Here is a 17701-nt window from a genome sequence, read left to right as displayed (position 1 = left end):
GCAAAACGTTATTGGCCACTTTTGAAGACGTTATACCCAAAAGCAAAATTAATGTTCATAACAATCCGTAGAGATACGTGTTTTTAGCATCTATTTTCGAAAAAAATAGCATTTTGATGTTACAATTTAGCGTTTTGGAGCAAATAAAGTAACAATTTTTAGCATCTATTTAGCGTTTATTATTTTAATTAATTTATTTTAAACATAATTTAATATAAAATATGCAATTCAGTAGTAGAAAACATTAAAAAATAAGTAAATAGATGAGAATTTCTTTATTAATATAAAAGACATTAAAATTTATTAAAATTTAGCATAGAACATGTCTCAATGGATGATTCCTTAAGTCTAGTACGACGATCAGTGACAACTAAATTATAAGTGCTAAAGTAGCGTTCTGCATCTACACTGTTTGCAGGACACCAAATTGATTGTATGGCCGCATTACCAAATTCCACATGTTTTATTTTTGTGGCAAGTAAGAGTTGGAGTGTGTCTGTTTTTACTCCACTTTTAATACTAGATACTAAATTATTAAAAAAATGTGAATAACCCTCTAAACATTGGATCGTTGTTAATATCGAAAATAGAGGTAAATTCCTAAATAATAATAGTACTTCGTCGCTTTGGAAATTGCATTTACTTCCAGCTACAGATGGATTGAACAGTTGGTTTAATGATTCATAAAAAAGATTAGTCTCATTTATAGATAAATGAGACTCGAGTTTCAATAGAGCTTTACCGGAAGCTTCCTTGAGCATATTTATTAAATCTTTTTTTGTATTTTCATTACTTTCAAGAAGTAAGTTTTGTGTTTCGATAGGAAAAATGCCACCCATATTGTAATTTAAGGAATCTTTTATCCCCATAATTTCTTCCCACAATAAATGAGAAAAGGGGTACGAAGATCCTTCCAGTTTGTTCATTAAATTGGTAAATTTATCGCATATTTCGCTAACATATTTACATTCAATTTTTAATCTAATTGTATCGGACTCATATAATTCAATGATTTTTTCTTTTGTAACATTTCTTAATTCCGAGCTTTTAAAAAAAATAATTAAGGCATCAAAATAAGTGTCCAAATATCTAACTGATTTGAACCATGATTTCCAGCGAGTTATGACTGGACTTGGAAATAGCACCGCTGGAAGATCTGGGTATGATATTTGCAAAAATGCAATATAATTTGATTTCATTTTTCTGGAATGCAAAAATGCTATTTTTAGTTTACTAATGTATTCATTCAGCAATTTCAACTCTTTCATGAATGTATTTCCCACCAAACTAATTTTGTGAGCCCAGCATTGAAAATGAAGCATTTTATTGCCAATTAAAACATTGAGGCTTTTATAACAAGCTGTCATATATGGCGCTGAATCTGATACAAATCCTACAATATCAGAATACGAAATTTCATACTCTTTAAGAGTATCTACTATTGTTTGCGAGCACGTCGTAGCATTAGCTGTATCTAAAAAATTACATGATGCTAAATACACATTTTGTTCACTTGCAGGTAACACTGTTTTAAATAAAACTGCAAACACACATCGTCCCATTTTATCAGAAGTTTCATCCACTATTATTACAAGAGGTTTGTTTTTTATTTCTTCTAATATTTCTTTCTTCATATCTGCTCCACATATTGGAACATATGTTCTCCGTAAATGATCTGCACACGGTAATTCACCAGATCCCTGGACATATTGACTAAAATATTGTCGCACTGCAGGATGGTCTAACTTTGCTAGCGGTATGTTAGCTTTAAGACACATGCTAACGGTATTTTTTATAAATGCAGATTTTTCTTGCCTTTTGACTACAATGTTTGGAATTGTTGATTGACGAGTATGACTTGTGGAAGGTTTTGAAACTCTTTTTTTATGGCTATTTGATTGTAAATGTTTGGTTAAATTATCTTTCTTTTTCCAATCTAGCTGACAATTACAATGCCGGCACATCAAATTATTGTCATCATTTATATAAAAACCATCTTTTTTGTATGCTGCAGCTCTTTCTTTAATATCAACATTTGCTCGACCCATATTGTTGAAACTGAAAAAATACATATAATATTAATATTTAATAAACGTTGTAATAAGTAAAATAAAATAATCTTTGACATGTAAACTCACCAAGAGATTGTGACGAATAATTCATTAATTTGTGGAAGAAAACAGTTCTGAACGTATGCTCGCGTGCATATGTCAACAACACATAACCTCAAAAGATGCGAATGTCAATGTAGCGTCATAGACCACAGACAATAAGTTAAGCAGCTTAACTTATTGTCTGTGGTCTATGACTAGAGTTCGGGCAGACTGACCATAGACATTGAGAATCGATATTTGGAATAATTATTTTGCTATTTTAATTTTTTCACGTCTATTCACATATTTCAACAATTTCGCAACAATTTCGCATATATCACGTTTATCGCTTTTATTTCGCATTTATCGCAAAACGCGATAATCACGTATCTCTAAATTTAAAATTCGAAAATTAAATAGAAACCGGATTGTCAATCCGGTTTCTATTTAATTTTCTCTTGTCAACTAAAAACACTATAATGCCTGTTTCAGACGTGCCGGATGGATTCGCCCGGCACCGGGCCGGCGCGGTTTACAAACCTTTCACACGTAGCCGGCTTCTTCCCAACCCGATCTATACCCCGTCAATTGATGCGTCATTTAGAATTAACGGCTTCACATAAGTCCTTCCACGCATTTCGCGTTAGGATTTTATTTTTGTATGTATTCTACTAAGATAATTAAAATAGATTTTATTAATATAATTAAAATTTCGAGGTATATTTCTTCCGCTATTGCCTAAGCACGAGGAATATATTTAATAAGTTTATTATAATATACCACAATCACTGTCAACGGCCCGGTTCATGTTTGAGTTTTACTCCCAACACACTCAACCCGGTACCTTGCGCCGGTCAGTTGTAGTGAACGCGGCCGGCAACAACCCGGCAGACAGCGTCGGGCCGGCGCCGGACGGATTCGTCCGGCACGTCTGAAATGGTAGGTACTAACCCATACACCATCCCCACTACGCAGCGCCGAGTGAATTCATCCGGCACGTGTGAAACTGGCCTTAAATTTTATGGTTATATTTAATTGTATTCTTATTCTTTAATAAGCGTTTATACAAAAAAAAAAACTTATCAATTTGTTTAGTTTGTCGTTGTTCTAACTTTTAATTTTATAATACACAACTTACACTTTCAATGGATTTTGAAAATTCTCAACAGTATGCTTTATGTCGTATTTATAGCTGAAAATCATAAATGTCAAGTAAATCTGGCTGGATTTTTTTGTCAACTTCTTATTGCCGATACTTCAGTGGCACATGTGGCTCCGAAATTTACGTTTTATTTTTTTATCCGCTTTGAGTTTATATCAGTGTTTGAGCAGCTTTGTGAGATGGCCGCAGATCACTAGTGGCTAGCGTTCTTTTCGCATATTAAGGGAAGTGTTAAATACAATTAAATTAACATTATAAAGTCAAAACAAACTAAAATATAAAATAAATCAACCTCCCCGCTCAGCGGGCCACGGTAAAATTATCAAACGTTGACCGGTCCGTGGCGATAAAAAAGTTGGAGACCACTGCTATTGATCATAGTTATAAACCGTTGACACAAACCATTGCTCACTCTTGGTCCGTAATAGCTTGTACTTATATTACATATTTCAAAATACAAAAAATATTATGGAAATTGGGCAAAATATATCTCTATGTTTTAAAAAAAAATGATACTTGATAAAAAATCGTTGAATTTTAAGACACCGTTTACAGAAAAAACATAGATGCTAAATCTCATCATCCTTCTAGATTAAATTCAGACCAATTATAGACATAAAACTTATATATAAAAAAACGTAAATACTTATAGCTTTATCAGACATCTTATTTAAAAATAGCAGCTATTAAAAAATATAGCTTTGTTTAAAAGAATTCAGAGAAAAAAGTCGAGATTAAAAGTACTTAATAATATACTAAAATAAAATAAAGAACTTTTTACTCTTATTTATAGAAATCTACCTAATTCTTGCTACTTTTACAGAACGGGTTTTTTTGAATTGCATTATTGCTTAAAAAATATTTCTTTTCGTTAGGTTAAAGCAAGCTGTTTTTAAATTTATGACATTTATTGTGAATAGCATTGAATAAAATACTGCAGTTTGGCGAATTGCTGTCGCAAAAATGTAATTGAAAAATAAATTTTAATACTTCAAACCAGTTAACATTTTTGCATAGCATAGTTTAAGAAGCAACAAAAAATAATTAATTTGTTTCAATTATGACTAGTGAAAACTTTCATAAAAACATGTTTAAGACTGTAATTCGTGAAACGTAGTTTAAGAACTTTAAAAAACTTAATTATGAAGAACATTTTCTGAAAATCTCATTGATATACATTTACATACATATTAAAGTATAATAAAATAAATCGTGCTTGCGAAAGAGATGATATTTGGCGTTTAGGCGCTAGCAAAGAAATATAAATTGAAAAAAGGAAAAGAAAACATAAAATCATATGTACAATTAATTTAATAATAATATTTATGTAAACTGAATATAAAACACATAATTTACTTAAACATAAAAAGCTTAGCAAACATTTACATGTATTATAGATATACAAATACACATCTTATAAAAAATACAATACATCAATTAAACATCTTGATGGAGGGGATAAAATAATATACAAGGAAAACACAAAAAAGTATTTGGAAACAATCCAATAAATTAATTTCTTCTTTATTAAAATCTAGATTCATCAAATGTATTAACAAATACTGTAGTTTGTGATTGAAATGATCATAAAATGTATGAAATGCACTGTTGGGCTCTACACATTCAATAGTAAACTCGACCCAAGCCATAGTTAACTTACATTTGATATTAAATTCAAATAGAGGTTTCTCAGGTTGGATATCCCCGTAATCATTTCGAATTATTGCATCAGTAATCAGTTTTTCTCTGCTTAGTATATCTTCAATTTCATAATTAACATATCTTTCCCTGTCTTCCCACGTCTTATAGAATAAGACACAATTGTAAGTAAAAGTATATATAGGTGGTTCACCATTTTGCTCATAATTGCAAACCTGGTTTATGATTTTAGAATCACAACCCAAATAGCAGAATATAATATTTTTAATGTGTGATTTTATATTTATGTTATATTGAGTTTCAAGTTTAAAATTACTGGATAAGTCAATTCTAATTACCTTTGCTTGTTTCTGAGGAAGGGACACTTCTATTCCTAAAAGTTTATTGATTACATGTTCCTCAGCTAGCTCATTAATATCATTAACTGACAATTTACAATGATTCTTGAAAGATTCTACATCTCTTTGATTGACATTCTCAGTCAGGTTATGCGAATGCACAAACGGATCTAGAATACATATTGAATTCATTGACGGTATTTTATCCGCACCGGTGTTGATGCGATTGGCGTAGTGGTTGAAAGCTGATGGAAAATCTTCAACTTTTCTGAAGAATTGTTTACTGTACTTGGCTCCTGTAAATATTGAAATGACGTATTTTTCGAATTCGAATTCAGAACACATTTGAAAAAAGCCCTGTAACAACATAATTATACTATCGCGGTTTTCATTTGTAAACGAATTTATCATAGACAAGTCAAACCCGCAATTCCAACCATCGATTTCAAACACTTCGCATTCTGAACCCATCTGTAGGTTTTCTATAGTCGGTAACATTGGAGACTTAATAGTCTGCAAATAATAAATCGCCAGCATAATTATTGAATCATCGGTAAAACTAAATTCATTAATAATTTCGTGAGTTTTAGCCCAGTACTTCAAAAACATGAACATTGGTCTTAATCTCTTGTCTGTATTTAGAATTGATCGTAAAAGTAGGGATTTATGTATATACATGAAATTATTAATGGAAAGTCTGCAATTCAAGTTAGTTGCTAAGTGTGTGAACTTAAGAAGTAGGATTTCATCAATTAAAAATCCAACGACGTCTGAAAACTCATTTTTAAGTTTGGACAAGTATTCAACAAGTATCACAAGATAACCACGAAACTCTGTTGGTGTTTGGCTTTCTAATGAATTAGGAATACAATTGTTATCAAACACCACAAATAAATCTATATCGCCATCTTTCAAGGCTAATTTAGTATACACGGAACTGGGTGGTATGGCAGCACATCCTGAAATATACAATTATTGTTAATAAACTGTTACAATTCTTTATATAACCTAATTTTAACAAACCTGGTAATACTTTTTCCAATACAAATTGCAAACTTTTTAAAAGTGAGTCCAATTTTATAACATAATCCGGAGGTTGTTCAATTTGAATAATTAATTGGAAAAGTTTTTCTTCAAATGAATAATGAGGCATCTTCTTTTTAGGTGACTCTATTAATAAAACACTTCATTAAATGACATTATACTAAAATATATATTTTTTTTAAATGATGTACCAGCTACTTCTCTATTTGATTGTTGATTGTTATGAAGCATTTTAGCTTTAATTGTTTTTTTGTTGAATATTATTTGTGAGGAAAGACATTTCCTTGTCGAATTTATTGCTTCAAATTTTATCTTCATCTCTTCTGAACCGAAGTGGTAGAAACTAATTTTACCGAAACGTTCCTCCATAAATTGTAAAAAATGCTCTTGTAAATATTCATGTATGTGAACTGCAAAAACATGCTGTATTAATATTATTTACTCAATAATACATTTGACAAGTAAAATAATAATTAGTTAATTTAATAGTAATAGATATAACTTGTAAAAAAATCCAATATACAGTACCCTGCCATTAAATTGCAGTCACATGTTAAAAATGTACTTTGGTTTAGTGCCTGTAGTTTTATTTGCACACATAATATGCATTCCGCCCAGTGACTATTCTTCTAAGGATAGTCCTAGTTTTATATATATCCCATTTCATTCAAAAGAACAAGTTTACTGTAGTTTATTATTTCTTATCGAAGCTTTTCAGTTTTTTAACATTAACATTAAATAAAATAAAGTATTGTACTCTCGACTATCTGTACTTAAAATAACTTAATTTTTTTCTGATTAGTCAATTTTTTTAATGAGAATGCGCGTCTTTTGACATAGAAATTGTGATAGTACTGCTGGTCCTTCTAAACGAAAGAGTATGAAAATGTTATCATACATAGATTTAGATTCAGCCATGTTTACATAGTTTAATCAAAAACGAGCAGGATATGTGCACGGAAAAAGGGTTTTCCTTGAAAAATTGGTTTTAGAAAGCAATTTCAACCACTCATCTGAATGGCTGACCTGATTTAAGCAATGATATGAGAACATTTCAATGGTTGTGTTGAAGCTACTGATAAATTCTGCATATAATTCAGGATTATTTGCAAATTCGAAAATTTCCAATTTGATCAAATCTATAATGCAGATGAGACATGCTTATATTAGAAGTGCTTGCACAACGAGAACGCCTTTATCAAAAGAAAAGCACTCCCGGACATAAATCATCTAAAGAGCGTATTAGTCATGTGTTGCAGAAATCGATCTGAAATTTATAAAATAAAAATTTTGATATTGGAAAATAAAAAAAAAGTTAAATCATTCAAGGGGACTGAAATAAGAAATCTACCTGTCGATTATTATAACCAAAAAGGAGCATGAATAGGTGGAGATCTTCGAAGATTAGTTAAAAATCGAATCCATTCCTGAAGTGAAGAGATTTTTTAAAAAGTGAAGGGTTACCACAGAAAGCAGTATTGTCAATAAATAATGCTCCTTCTCATCCGAATGAAAACATATTGAAAACGAACGACGGGGTTATAGCTGCAAAATTTTTACTTCCTAATTTATTTATTTATATAAAATTAAGACCATCGTAACCTAACAGGTTACCTCAATGCGTCACGATGATCGAAAATAATAATTGTATTACTTCAATACACAAAAAATATATACATAATTAAAATAAAAAATCATAAAATATCAAAATTAAATGATACGAACTGGACAACCTTCTCGTAGCTTACATTAATGAAAAGAGAACGCAATCGTGATTCTAAAAGACGTTCTGGAACCCAAAACTAAAATTCCTCGAGAATACTTGGATTGTCGCAGCACCCTTCAGCAATTTGAAAAAATGCTTAGCGACATACAACTTTCTGCTAGAACTCAGCGAATCGTATCGTAATGCTCATAAAATAAAGACGCTGGGTTATAAAAACGGTTAATAACCAAATGTCCTTTTGTAAAGGTATCTTAAAAATCTTTTTTGAATCTTTTCCACTAAGAGGGAATATTTGGTTATTCGGGGATTCCAAATTATAGATCTCGATGGAAGAATGCTATGAACTAAGGTGACATGGAGGACGCGAATAACGTGTCGTGTATGTGTAGAGGAAACCTCCACTTACTCTCTAAAGTGATAACGAGATCTTTAGTGAAAGTATCTCTAGTCAAAATGTTTCCACCGAGATTGTAGGAATAAACTGATTGCGAACGGAATCGGGAAAATGACACAGTATGGCACTTTCCGACACAAAGGGCAGACGGTTAACGTAAACACATCTCCATAGTCTAAGTCACACTGTAGTGATGAGTCCGCAACAGATCGAATGTATTTATACAATTTTAAATCATCTGCATACAGAAGGAAGCTAGAATTTGTAACTGCCGTATTTGGCATTAATAAATAACATAAAGAACAGAGGATAAATTGCCTCGCCGTCTCCCTACTTATATTTTTTATTAAACCTCCGCTTTTTGTTTCCCAAATGCAATTATAAATGCATATGTATTATGTTAATAAAATTAATTTAAATCAAGAAGCAAGAAATAATATAATATAATTAATTATACATATTGTTTCACAATAATTTTTTTTTTCGTTATCAATATTCATATAAAATTGTTGTAAACAATTCGGAATTCAATTTCTACGATGAGCTTTTCTGTGTCGAAATCATTTTGTGTGAATGATTTATAAGTCGCCTCGAAAGTCGCTCCTCGTGTGAATGCATTCATCTAAACCTATGCTTTAATAGGTTGCGGCAACAAGCAAGTTGTCTGTGCATCGCCACTGCGCAGGAGCGCGCCAGACACTCGGGCGACTTGGCACCTGCGTGCGTATGCACCCATTTAAAACCATATAAAGTACAGTCGCCGGGCGGCTAGTCGACAGTGCGTAATAGGCCTTATTGTGGTTGTAGTTGCTCACCTTTTAACACTACTTCCGTATGTTTAGATATGCCCTAAAACAATAAATACAAAAATTATAACATATTTTCTATTAAATAAATTTGTAAAAATGTTACGAAGGTCTTAGTATGAGTAAGCAGGATTAGGACGATCTCTCATCCATTAGAACCTCTACTGATGTTCCTTTTAAGAATTTTGCATTTCTTAAATAAGGTTTCATTATGTATATTTCCACTATCAATTTTAATTAATCCTTTTGGCTGCTATGGTATTTTTCAAAATCCCAGTCACATTTTCATCAGTTCACGAAAAGCAACAAGTAAATTAAATATATATAGCAAATGGTTCATGCCATTGACACACAAACAGGTTCCCAAGTTCATATAACTTTTCAAAAATCATGACGTAAACAACTATCGTTAGCATTTACTAGATGCTAACGCGACTGAAATATCGTTGCTTAGTAGCCAAAGGTTTAATATGTAGGTGTGTAAAAGCTATAACATTTAAATTATCGATTAGAAACTTATAAAAGATTTATTTTTTAAAGCGTAAATCGTTAGTATTGCTTTATTTTTTAATTACTCGCAGTGAAGATTTACATTATTGTTTTTAATGAGGTTAGTGAAAATAATTCACAATATTTGCTGCAGTATTTCTATCATAATACGTATGTATAATAAGTTATCTCAACTTACATTGTCTGTATATTTTCAATTAAGTTCATTAAAATAAAATGTTGGAAGGATAAAAAAGTCTACGATTTACATTAACAGCAACCAATAACCTTGCTTAAGCCAAGAACTATAATCAAGGACAAAGAGTGAGTTCAAGTCAGATAAAATGAAGCGTTTATTAAAAATTAAGTGAAAAATCAGTAAAACTAAATAACTATGTGAGTGTACCTCTAATTTCGGCATGGCGTCAAGAATCCATGTAACCGTGGTTAGATAGTAGTGAAGTTAAAGTTTGTTTTAACAAATTAAGGGACAAAGACGCGTTGACCGTTGACTCATTCGCCAATGTTAAGACTTTGGTCAAAGCGTTACAATTACTGTGCATCACTTTTATTATTTAATATTATTATTACCTAAGATTTTAATAATATAAAATTATAAATATATGTCATTAAATTCTATTATAATCACTTACATTTTTTTACTATTAAAATATATTTTTTGTTGATATATAATGATTATGTGATTTAGGATATAGATATACGCAAAACTACATAAGCATAGACTTACTATAATCATGTATATGTACGCCGGAAGAGCTAAAAAAATGTCACCTCAGACATTTTCGTTTGTTTTGAATAAAAATGTCAACCGGGAGATAAAAAAAGAGCTCATATCGAAAAAAAAATCAAATATGTCTGAGGTAACCTTTTTCTTAGCACCCATCAGCGTTTTCTGTAATGGTCGGGGCCAATGTATTCACGTTCGGGATGTCCGGACCAATGCTGTAAAACCGGGATAATCCTTTTCAAACTGGAACGTATGGCAAGCCTACATAAGCATATAGATTAATACTATAGGGACCTATTTATGTATTTATTTTACTTTCGGCAAAGTTGTCGGCACTCTGGTAACACTGACGTGACGGTAGCGGAGGAAAGCACATTCTTGGACAGAAGTTGAAAGAAGATTAACGGCTAGCGGTACTCGTCCGTTGAGCATTTTCACCACGATTTTAACATGTAAACTATATATTTTTAAATAAATAATACTGCAGCGGCCTTATATTTTTCTAATCGCCACCCGGCACCATCAGTCCAGCAAAATAACAAAAATACTTTGGCATTGAGTAAAAAACTGCAATAAAATATTTTGTATTAATAATGTTTGTTACACTGATTCCTCGATTTACGTAGATACGTAGATAAATCGAGTCATAGAATGAATTAATATTAATTGTAATAAAACGATCGAATGGTATTCGCGTGTATTTTAAACGTTTCTTTAAATAATAAATAAACGAGTAAAAGCAAAAATCATCTCAAGACTCTGCATGGGCAGTGGGAAAGGTTCTAGATGTAAGTTAAGTGCAAAAAAAAAATGGGAGTAAATCACGTGGGAAACTTAAAATGTTCGTTTTTTAATACAAAAATGTTATTCCTAACCGCGTAAATCGAAGTATAAGTGTACTTAGTTTAATTTAGAACAGCCAATTAAGGTTAACAGCTTTCGTGATTTTGCCCAAAATTCAGGGTCAGTCAATAAAACAAACCAAACCGTGCGCTCGATTTAGGTAAACGCCCTCGTGATTTTATAAATATTGTATTTTTTGTTATATTATTGGCATGTAAACAAACATCCCATTGAATGCCTCTTCATATTTATTAATACAAAAACCAATTTAGTTTATATAATACTAATTTATTTGAAATTTACTCTTCTTTTAATTATTACTGCTGTGCTTCCGTGTGCAGTACTGTCTGTGTCTCGCGGTATAAACGCAGTATTTAGATATTTTGAAGTAAGTTGTATATGGTTGTTGTATTAGGAGTTAATAGGCCAAATTGTGTTTTTTTTATTAAGAGGCTAAAAAAGAATAAATCAATATTTTAGATAGTTATTCATTTATTTCAACTAAGATCAAAAAACGCAAATTCAACATGTTAAAACATAATAAAAAAATTTATAAAATTATTTGGCTGTCAGAAACAAGAATTTATTTGAAATCTATGTATTTAATACAATACAAAATTTCAATATTTATGTGTCCAGATTTTTAAAGTATCAAAAGAGGACACAAAAAATAAATAGGTTAAAAATTTTTGTTCGAGGAGGATAGAGAAGGATAGATTATTGCGGTGGAAGCTAAAAAGGGTTATTTTGAAAATTTAAAATTTTTGTTTTTTTATTTAAGGAGGAGCATTTTTATTTAAGGAGGTGCAATTGCTGCGGGGAGGCAAAAGAAGGACAAATGTGTACGATTGGTAACCATACTAATACATAGACAAAATCAAAATTTAAAATATCAATACAAGTACTTAAATGTAACAACAGTGCAGTTATAAACAAGTTATATATATATTATATATGTACATAAAAAAAACAATTTACAAAAATATTCTTTATAATCGAGATAGTTGTGGCTGCCAATAGCGTATTTCATCCAAACTCTGTGACCACCCAACTAAACCTAAAACCTTATAACCTTAACCCAACACAACGATGTTGAAAATATTGTCATAGTGCGAAATAGTTTACTTTTAACCAACTGTAACAATGTTTGTATCTAAAAATATGTCAATTTGTTTTTTATATTTCTTTTAATCTCTAATTTTTTTCAATTTTACCATCGACGTTTATTTCCACCCAAAACCTTGTTTTTCCGCTGGAAAATTCCTAATGATAAGTCTACTTTTAATAGCACTCTTTAAAAATCTTTAGCATAAGCAAACTAACCAACTAATATCAAGTATCCAAGGCTACGATAAAAGAAAAAGAAAAACTCTAAAGCACATTTCGTTTTAGAGATAAAAATTCATAATTTGGCTGTTCCAAATATATTTTTTTAGTTAATAAACTAGTTTAATTTCCCCGATGAATTGTGTACCCAATAAACCGTTATTAATATATGTGTTATATAAAAAAAACTTTTTATAAAAATGATTAAGGTTACTTTTATTTTTTATTATATGTAAATTAAAATATAATATTAATTATTTAGGCCAAATTTAATATTTTCGGCAAGATTATGTAAATTATTATATTTAAATATAAGTAGATTCTTAAAAATAGTTTTTATATTTATTAAAGACTGTAAAAATAATTATTTTAATTAATTTATCGTATTTTATATTTTTATTTTATGAACAAAACCGGAAGTTATACCTTTGACGGGATGTGAGAAAAATCGAGTGGGCTTGGTTATAAAAGGGACCCGCGGGGCATGCTCTGCCATTTCTATTCGGGCTTTAAAGCGAAGCTTACGCCGCTTTCGAGCCGAGTCGACGTCGCAATGGCTGAGGTAAGCTTCATTAATGTCTTCCGACCGTTTTCACTCGTTTTACTCGTCTCCGATGATATTCGCGCCCATTTTTCGTGAATTTTCGATTTTCCAAGATTTTATAATTTTTAATTATAACTAAGGGCGTTGACCTTCCCAATTTCGCGTTATAGTGCGTCATAAATGCACTGTACTCTTTTGGGAGCATGTTCATCTTCAATTCTACGTAATTTTCCAGTATTAGGCCGATGACCTCGGATGGCGTCACTTGGCTTCACAAAATGGCGGCCGCGCGTATCCGACGCTATCGAATCTTTGGTCTCTTCGATAAAAATAATATTAGGCGTCGCGTTATTCACATGCTTACACAGAATGTCTATTTATAACTTTTGTTCCACCCGAAACCTTGTGCGTTTATAATTAGAATTGGGACGCCCAACGCGTCCGCCATTTTGTTTTGCGTCAGTTGGCTTACATTTTATTTTTATTGTACAGGTGGCTGCATCTTGGGATATGAGAAAAAAACTGACTGGCTGGTCAAAAATGAAGAATTTGAGAATCGTTTGAATGCCACTTGATTGATTTTCCGGAACAATGTGAACGCGTCATGGGCGTGGCATCGATCGCCAGAAATGCGGACGACGCCATTCAGGTAATTAAAACGATAAAAACTATTCTTTTAAACGAGTAATGATGACAATTTTTTACTTCCACCAAGATCTCTGATTGCCCTGAAGACTATTTGCTAACTCTGAACGCTTTAAAAAATCAAATCCTTTCTTTCATTGTCGAAATTTGTAATAATGTTTTTATTTGTTTGTTTCAGAAACTAGGATGGTGCTACTATTTGAGCGTCATATCAATGGTTTGTATATTATAAAACAAATGATTACGTTTGTGCCCTTTTTTATATTTATGTTTTATATTATGTTACAGACGCAATGAAGAAACGACGCAGAAGAGAAAGCCGAATTATTTAAAATGTAATTTATATTTCATTACAGTACATTCACTTTATGTCTACATGCAGTGCGATTATAAAACGGTTCTTTACGTGCATAAATGATAATTCAGTATTCGTTTATTTTTAAACGATTGAGCTCTAATTTGTGCGGGTATATGTTTATCTTACTGAATTATTGTTTTGTGTGTAAAATGTGTGTTTTTTAATACATGTTTGCGAAGCGAATATAGCTAGATTAGGGACATTTGATTTTTGTAGGTGTAGGACTTGAGAATTGCAATTGCGCTAGGAGCTAGCTTTTAATTTATTCGTAAAAAGTAATTATGATAGTACAGGGTTTGTGTTCCGCTAAGCGGGATATTTCCATGTTGCTGAGTTTCAGGACTAGAAAATTCAGGACTTGCAAAAAGGATCAAAAATGCAGATTCAATGAAGCCTGGTCCCAAGTCCGGTCCTTCCAGGAAATATGGCGTTTCGCAAGGGGAATACACTGAATGCAGAATTGTAAAATATATTTATACAATATTGCTTTATATAACTTACGATTAAAAACTGATTTGTAATGCTCAAACCATTGTAATAAAAATATGAAAAAGATTAATATTTTTTTACTTGATTCAATTTGCTACACATTTAACCCTGACACACATGAGATGCAAAGAATTTTAGCGACGTTATAGCGCTATGGTTTGTGTCCCCTGCACATCCGCATTTCAACCGCTCAATGGTGCAGAGAAGCACGATTTTACATTGCTCTTCGTTGTGCGCGCGTGCGCATTTCAACCGTTGCTGCAGGGAAGCACAATCTCGCATCGCGTTGCCGCTAACTACAGCACAGTACTTCGAATTGAAACATTCAATGCGATTTGTTCTATATAAAATCGATTCACGTGTCAACTGTTACTTTTGAAGATTATAGGTAATTTTAAAATAAATATTACCAAAACTAATCGATTTGAGGTCTCGCTAATTAAGCACAACACAATCTATTTTTATTAGATAAGAGTTACTGAATAAGATACATACTTTAGGACCGGGGTAAAATTTAAATTTTTGGTGGTAATGATGATTCAATTGACAAGAAAAGTGCTGGTGGGGTGACATCGTCACAAAATGCATTGCAAACAATTATCTACATTGTAGTCGGAAAAAGGCGATGTAAACTTTTTCAATCACTCTCTTTTACCCTTCAGACGACATCAACTAGATAAATAATATACCACTGTGTTATAGATTACGAGTTGTGTAGAATTAACGTTAATGAATACTGCAATAAAGTGGGAATACTGCATTGCTGTGTCTGTTAGGGATTTTTCGGCTTTGGCGAGAGAGAATAATTCTAAAATTAAAGTTATCAAAGGACATGCACTAAACACGCAACTATTTCGTAAATTGTAAAAAGATGGCGAGGCGGAATATAGACTTACCTTATCATACAGAATGTTCTGAACCGAGTGTGGGCTTTCAAAAGTGAATTTGAAATTTGTATGATTTTCTCAAAGATAAGTTTTCAAACTCCTCGTTGGTTGCATATATTTAGCTGATTATGTGAATGTATTTAACAAAGAATTGGAAGCGGAAAAATATCAATATAACTTCAACCAGAGAAAAGATTTCAACGTTTGTATCAAAATTTCTATATCGCAGACAGAAAGCAGAACAAAATTAGCCTTTAACCACTGTTTTTGAAAGATTGTGAAAATATTGCATTTGACGTCATCATGGATACAGTTATTAGTCATCTTACCAAACTATAAAAGCTGTTTATTAATTATTTTACCGATCTAAATTTACATACTTTCAGTTGGATTACAGATCCCTTTAAATGTGAAATTGCTGATATACCAGACGAGCCTCAAGGATCCAATAATAAAGCACGTATTACATTTTAAAGAAAATATTATATATTTTAAGAATGTCAAGAGTTCAAAATTGCATACGAGGAGGTAGTCAAGAAACAATAAGTTACTGCCTTATGCAACGAGCTACCTTTGCGAACAAGGATGTTCGCAAAGGTAGCTCGTTGAACATATATTAAGCCCCAAAGACAGCGTTTAAATTGCTCTGACATACAAATGCCCCAATTTTGATATTATTGTATCAAATATGAAACAGTATCATTTCTCCAAAGCCTAAAGTGAAAATGTTTTCAATGGAATCATTTTGTTTTATAATGAGAATATACATTTATTATATAATTGTATTCTTCGTATAAATGAATTATATTAACATTTTTAATTTAAATAATATATTATATTTCTTCCTTTCGCAATCAAGGGGGTAACGCTGGCGTGAAAAATATGTTTTGGAATAATAGGTAAAAAAAAGTTCGAAGACCCCTCCTGTAGATGCGGTTTCGTCGAATAACACAAGGGGACCCTAAACACTTACCTTAGTTGTAACGGTTTTTTAGGGCACAACAATAACTGCCGTATATTTAATTATATAGACGCGTAAATTTTCCTAAAAAATATATAAATATATTAAATATCTCGGTTAAATTCGTTGACCAGCCTGGACCGACACCTTGTTTAAAAATTGAATCTATTAAAAAAATCGCATTACCCCAGCTACTTTGATTGTTACTGACATTTATTTATGGCCATTGCGAAAGCGTCTCACTTGAAATTTTCCCCTTTAGCAAAGCCAGTTAATATTATAAATCATTGGTAATATAGTTGTTTGCAAAGATTTGAAATAGAGCGTATGAAATAGTTTATATTGAAAGATAGAGAAACATTTCTTTGGCATTAAGTAAAGGCACAATATATAATATTATTTGTATTCCTAATTGCTAATTACTTGTATACAACAATAACGTTCTTAACGACTCGTATTACTATTATTCAAAATATTAACGCCTGATTTAATATATTTAATTTAACAAAATATATTACTGAGATGATAATTAGACAAATTTAGAATAAGATTAATATAATAAAATGTTTGTATCGAATTCTCTGTACAAATGCAACGTTGTAACAGATGTTCGCTCATTTATTATCAACTCCCCTATTCACATTCACATTCACAGCCCTTATGCGAGATTTTGCAAGACCCCCTTACAACGTTGCGGTAAGATATTTAACGTTTATAGGACGGAATGTGCACTTTCACCAAAAATAGAGTATTACAAATGTATTATTGCACCGAGTAAGTATCGGTTGCAATTTGTAATTAATACAATTTTGTTAAATAAAAGTGGAAATACAAGAATTTCTGTAACAAATTTTTTGCTCTTTGTGGACAATCTTACCCTATTGTTGATAGACGTTATAAGAATGTTCCACAATAAATTGATTAGGGATTGTAATTTAAATAAGTCAATGACTAAAAAAATAAACTATAATTATTTCTCCATTGGAACAGGGAGAGTTACTTATGTATTTCCAGAAAAATATACACAGAAATATGTTAAATAGCCATGTGCTCAACATTTTGTTAAACATGGCGTAAAATAACGATACCATTTTTTGCCCCTCATGTAATCCCTAGCAGGTACCATTTTTTTGGCGAAACTATTGAATACATTTGAGTTTCGTTGTTTCTGTTATTCGTTTTTACTGTT

General features: G+C 31.4%; 1 protein-coding gene and 2 long non-coding RNA genes across 9 annotated transcripts; 1 reads left to right on the top strand and 2 right to left on the bottom strand.

Annotated features, from left to right (window-relative positions):
- Positions 1-1997: 1997 nt before the first annotated feature.
- Positions 1998-2264, bottom strand: LOC148234616 (uncharacterized). Its single transcript, XR_015809720.1, has 2 exons — positions 2139-2264; positions 1998-2058 (listed from the first exon to the last, which is right to left on the bottom strand). It is a non-coding gene; the product is annotated as an uncharacterized LOC148234616 (long non-coding RNA).
- Positions 2265-4551: 2287 nt separating this feature from the next.
- Positions 4552-10244, bottom strand: LOC148234615 (uncharacterized). 7 transcript variants are annotated; one of them, XM_088185829.1, is made up of 7 exons: positions 10118-10244; positions 9911-10016; positions 7648-9265; positions 6825-7563; positions 6488-6706; positions 6276-6422; positions 4552-6211 (listed from the first exon to the last, which is right to left on the bottom strand). In XM_088185829.1, exons 5-7 carry the CDS (start codon positions 6663-6665, stop codon positions 4689-4691), a joined length of 1848 nt encoding a protein of 615 aa, XP_088041955.1. In that variant the 5' UTR covers positions 6666-6706; positions 6825-7563; positions 7648-9265; positions 9911-10016; positions 10118-10244; the 3' UTR covers positions 4552-4688. The 7 variants fall into 7 exon arrangements, with proteins under 7 accessions (XP_088041955.1, XP_088041954.1, XP_088041956.1 ...); XM_088185828.1 differs by having other exon boundaries at positions 6825-9265; XM_088185830.1 differs by lacking the exon at positions 6825-7563 and having other exon boundaries at positions 9232-9265.
- A 2877-nt stretch (positions 10245-13121) lies between these two features.
- Positions 13122-14730, top strand: LOC148234614 (uncharacterized). The gene is made up of 4 exons (XR_015809504.1): positions 13122-13190; positions 13665-13821; positions 13996-14034; positions 14106-14730. It is a non-coding gene; the product is annotated as an uncharacterized LOC148234614 (long non-coding RNA).
- Positions 14731-17701: the final 2971 nt, after the last annotated feature.

Source organism: Plectrocnemia conspersa, unplaced genomic scaffold (genome assembly GCF_051122295.1).
Source record: "Plectrocnemia conspersa isolate PC_06_02 unplaced genomic scaffold, ASM5112229v1 ptg000005l, whole genome shotgun sequence".
NCBI lineage: Eukaryota > Metazoa > Arthropoda > Insecta > Trichoptera > Polycentropodidae > Plectrocnemia > Plectrocnemia conspersa.
This window is presented reverse-complemented; position numbering and strand designations above follow the sequence as displayed.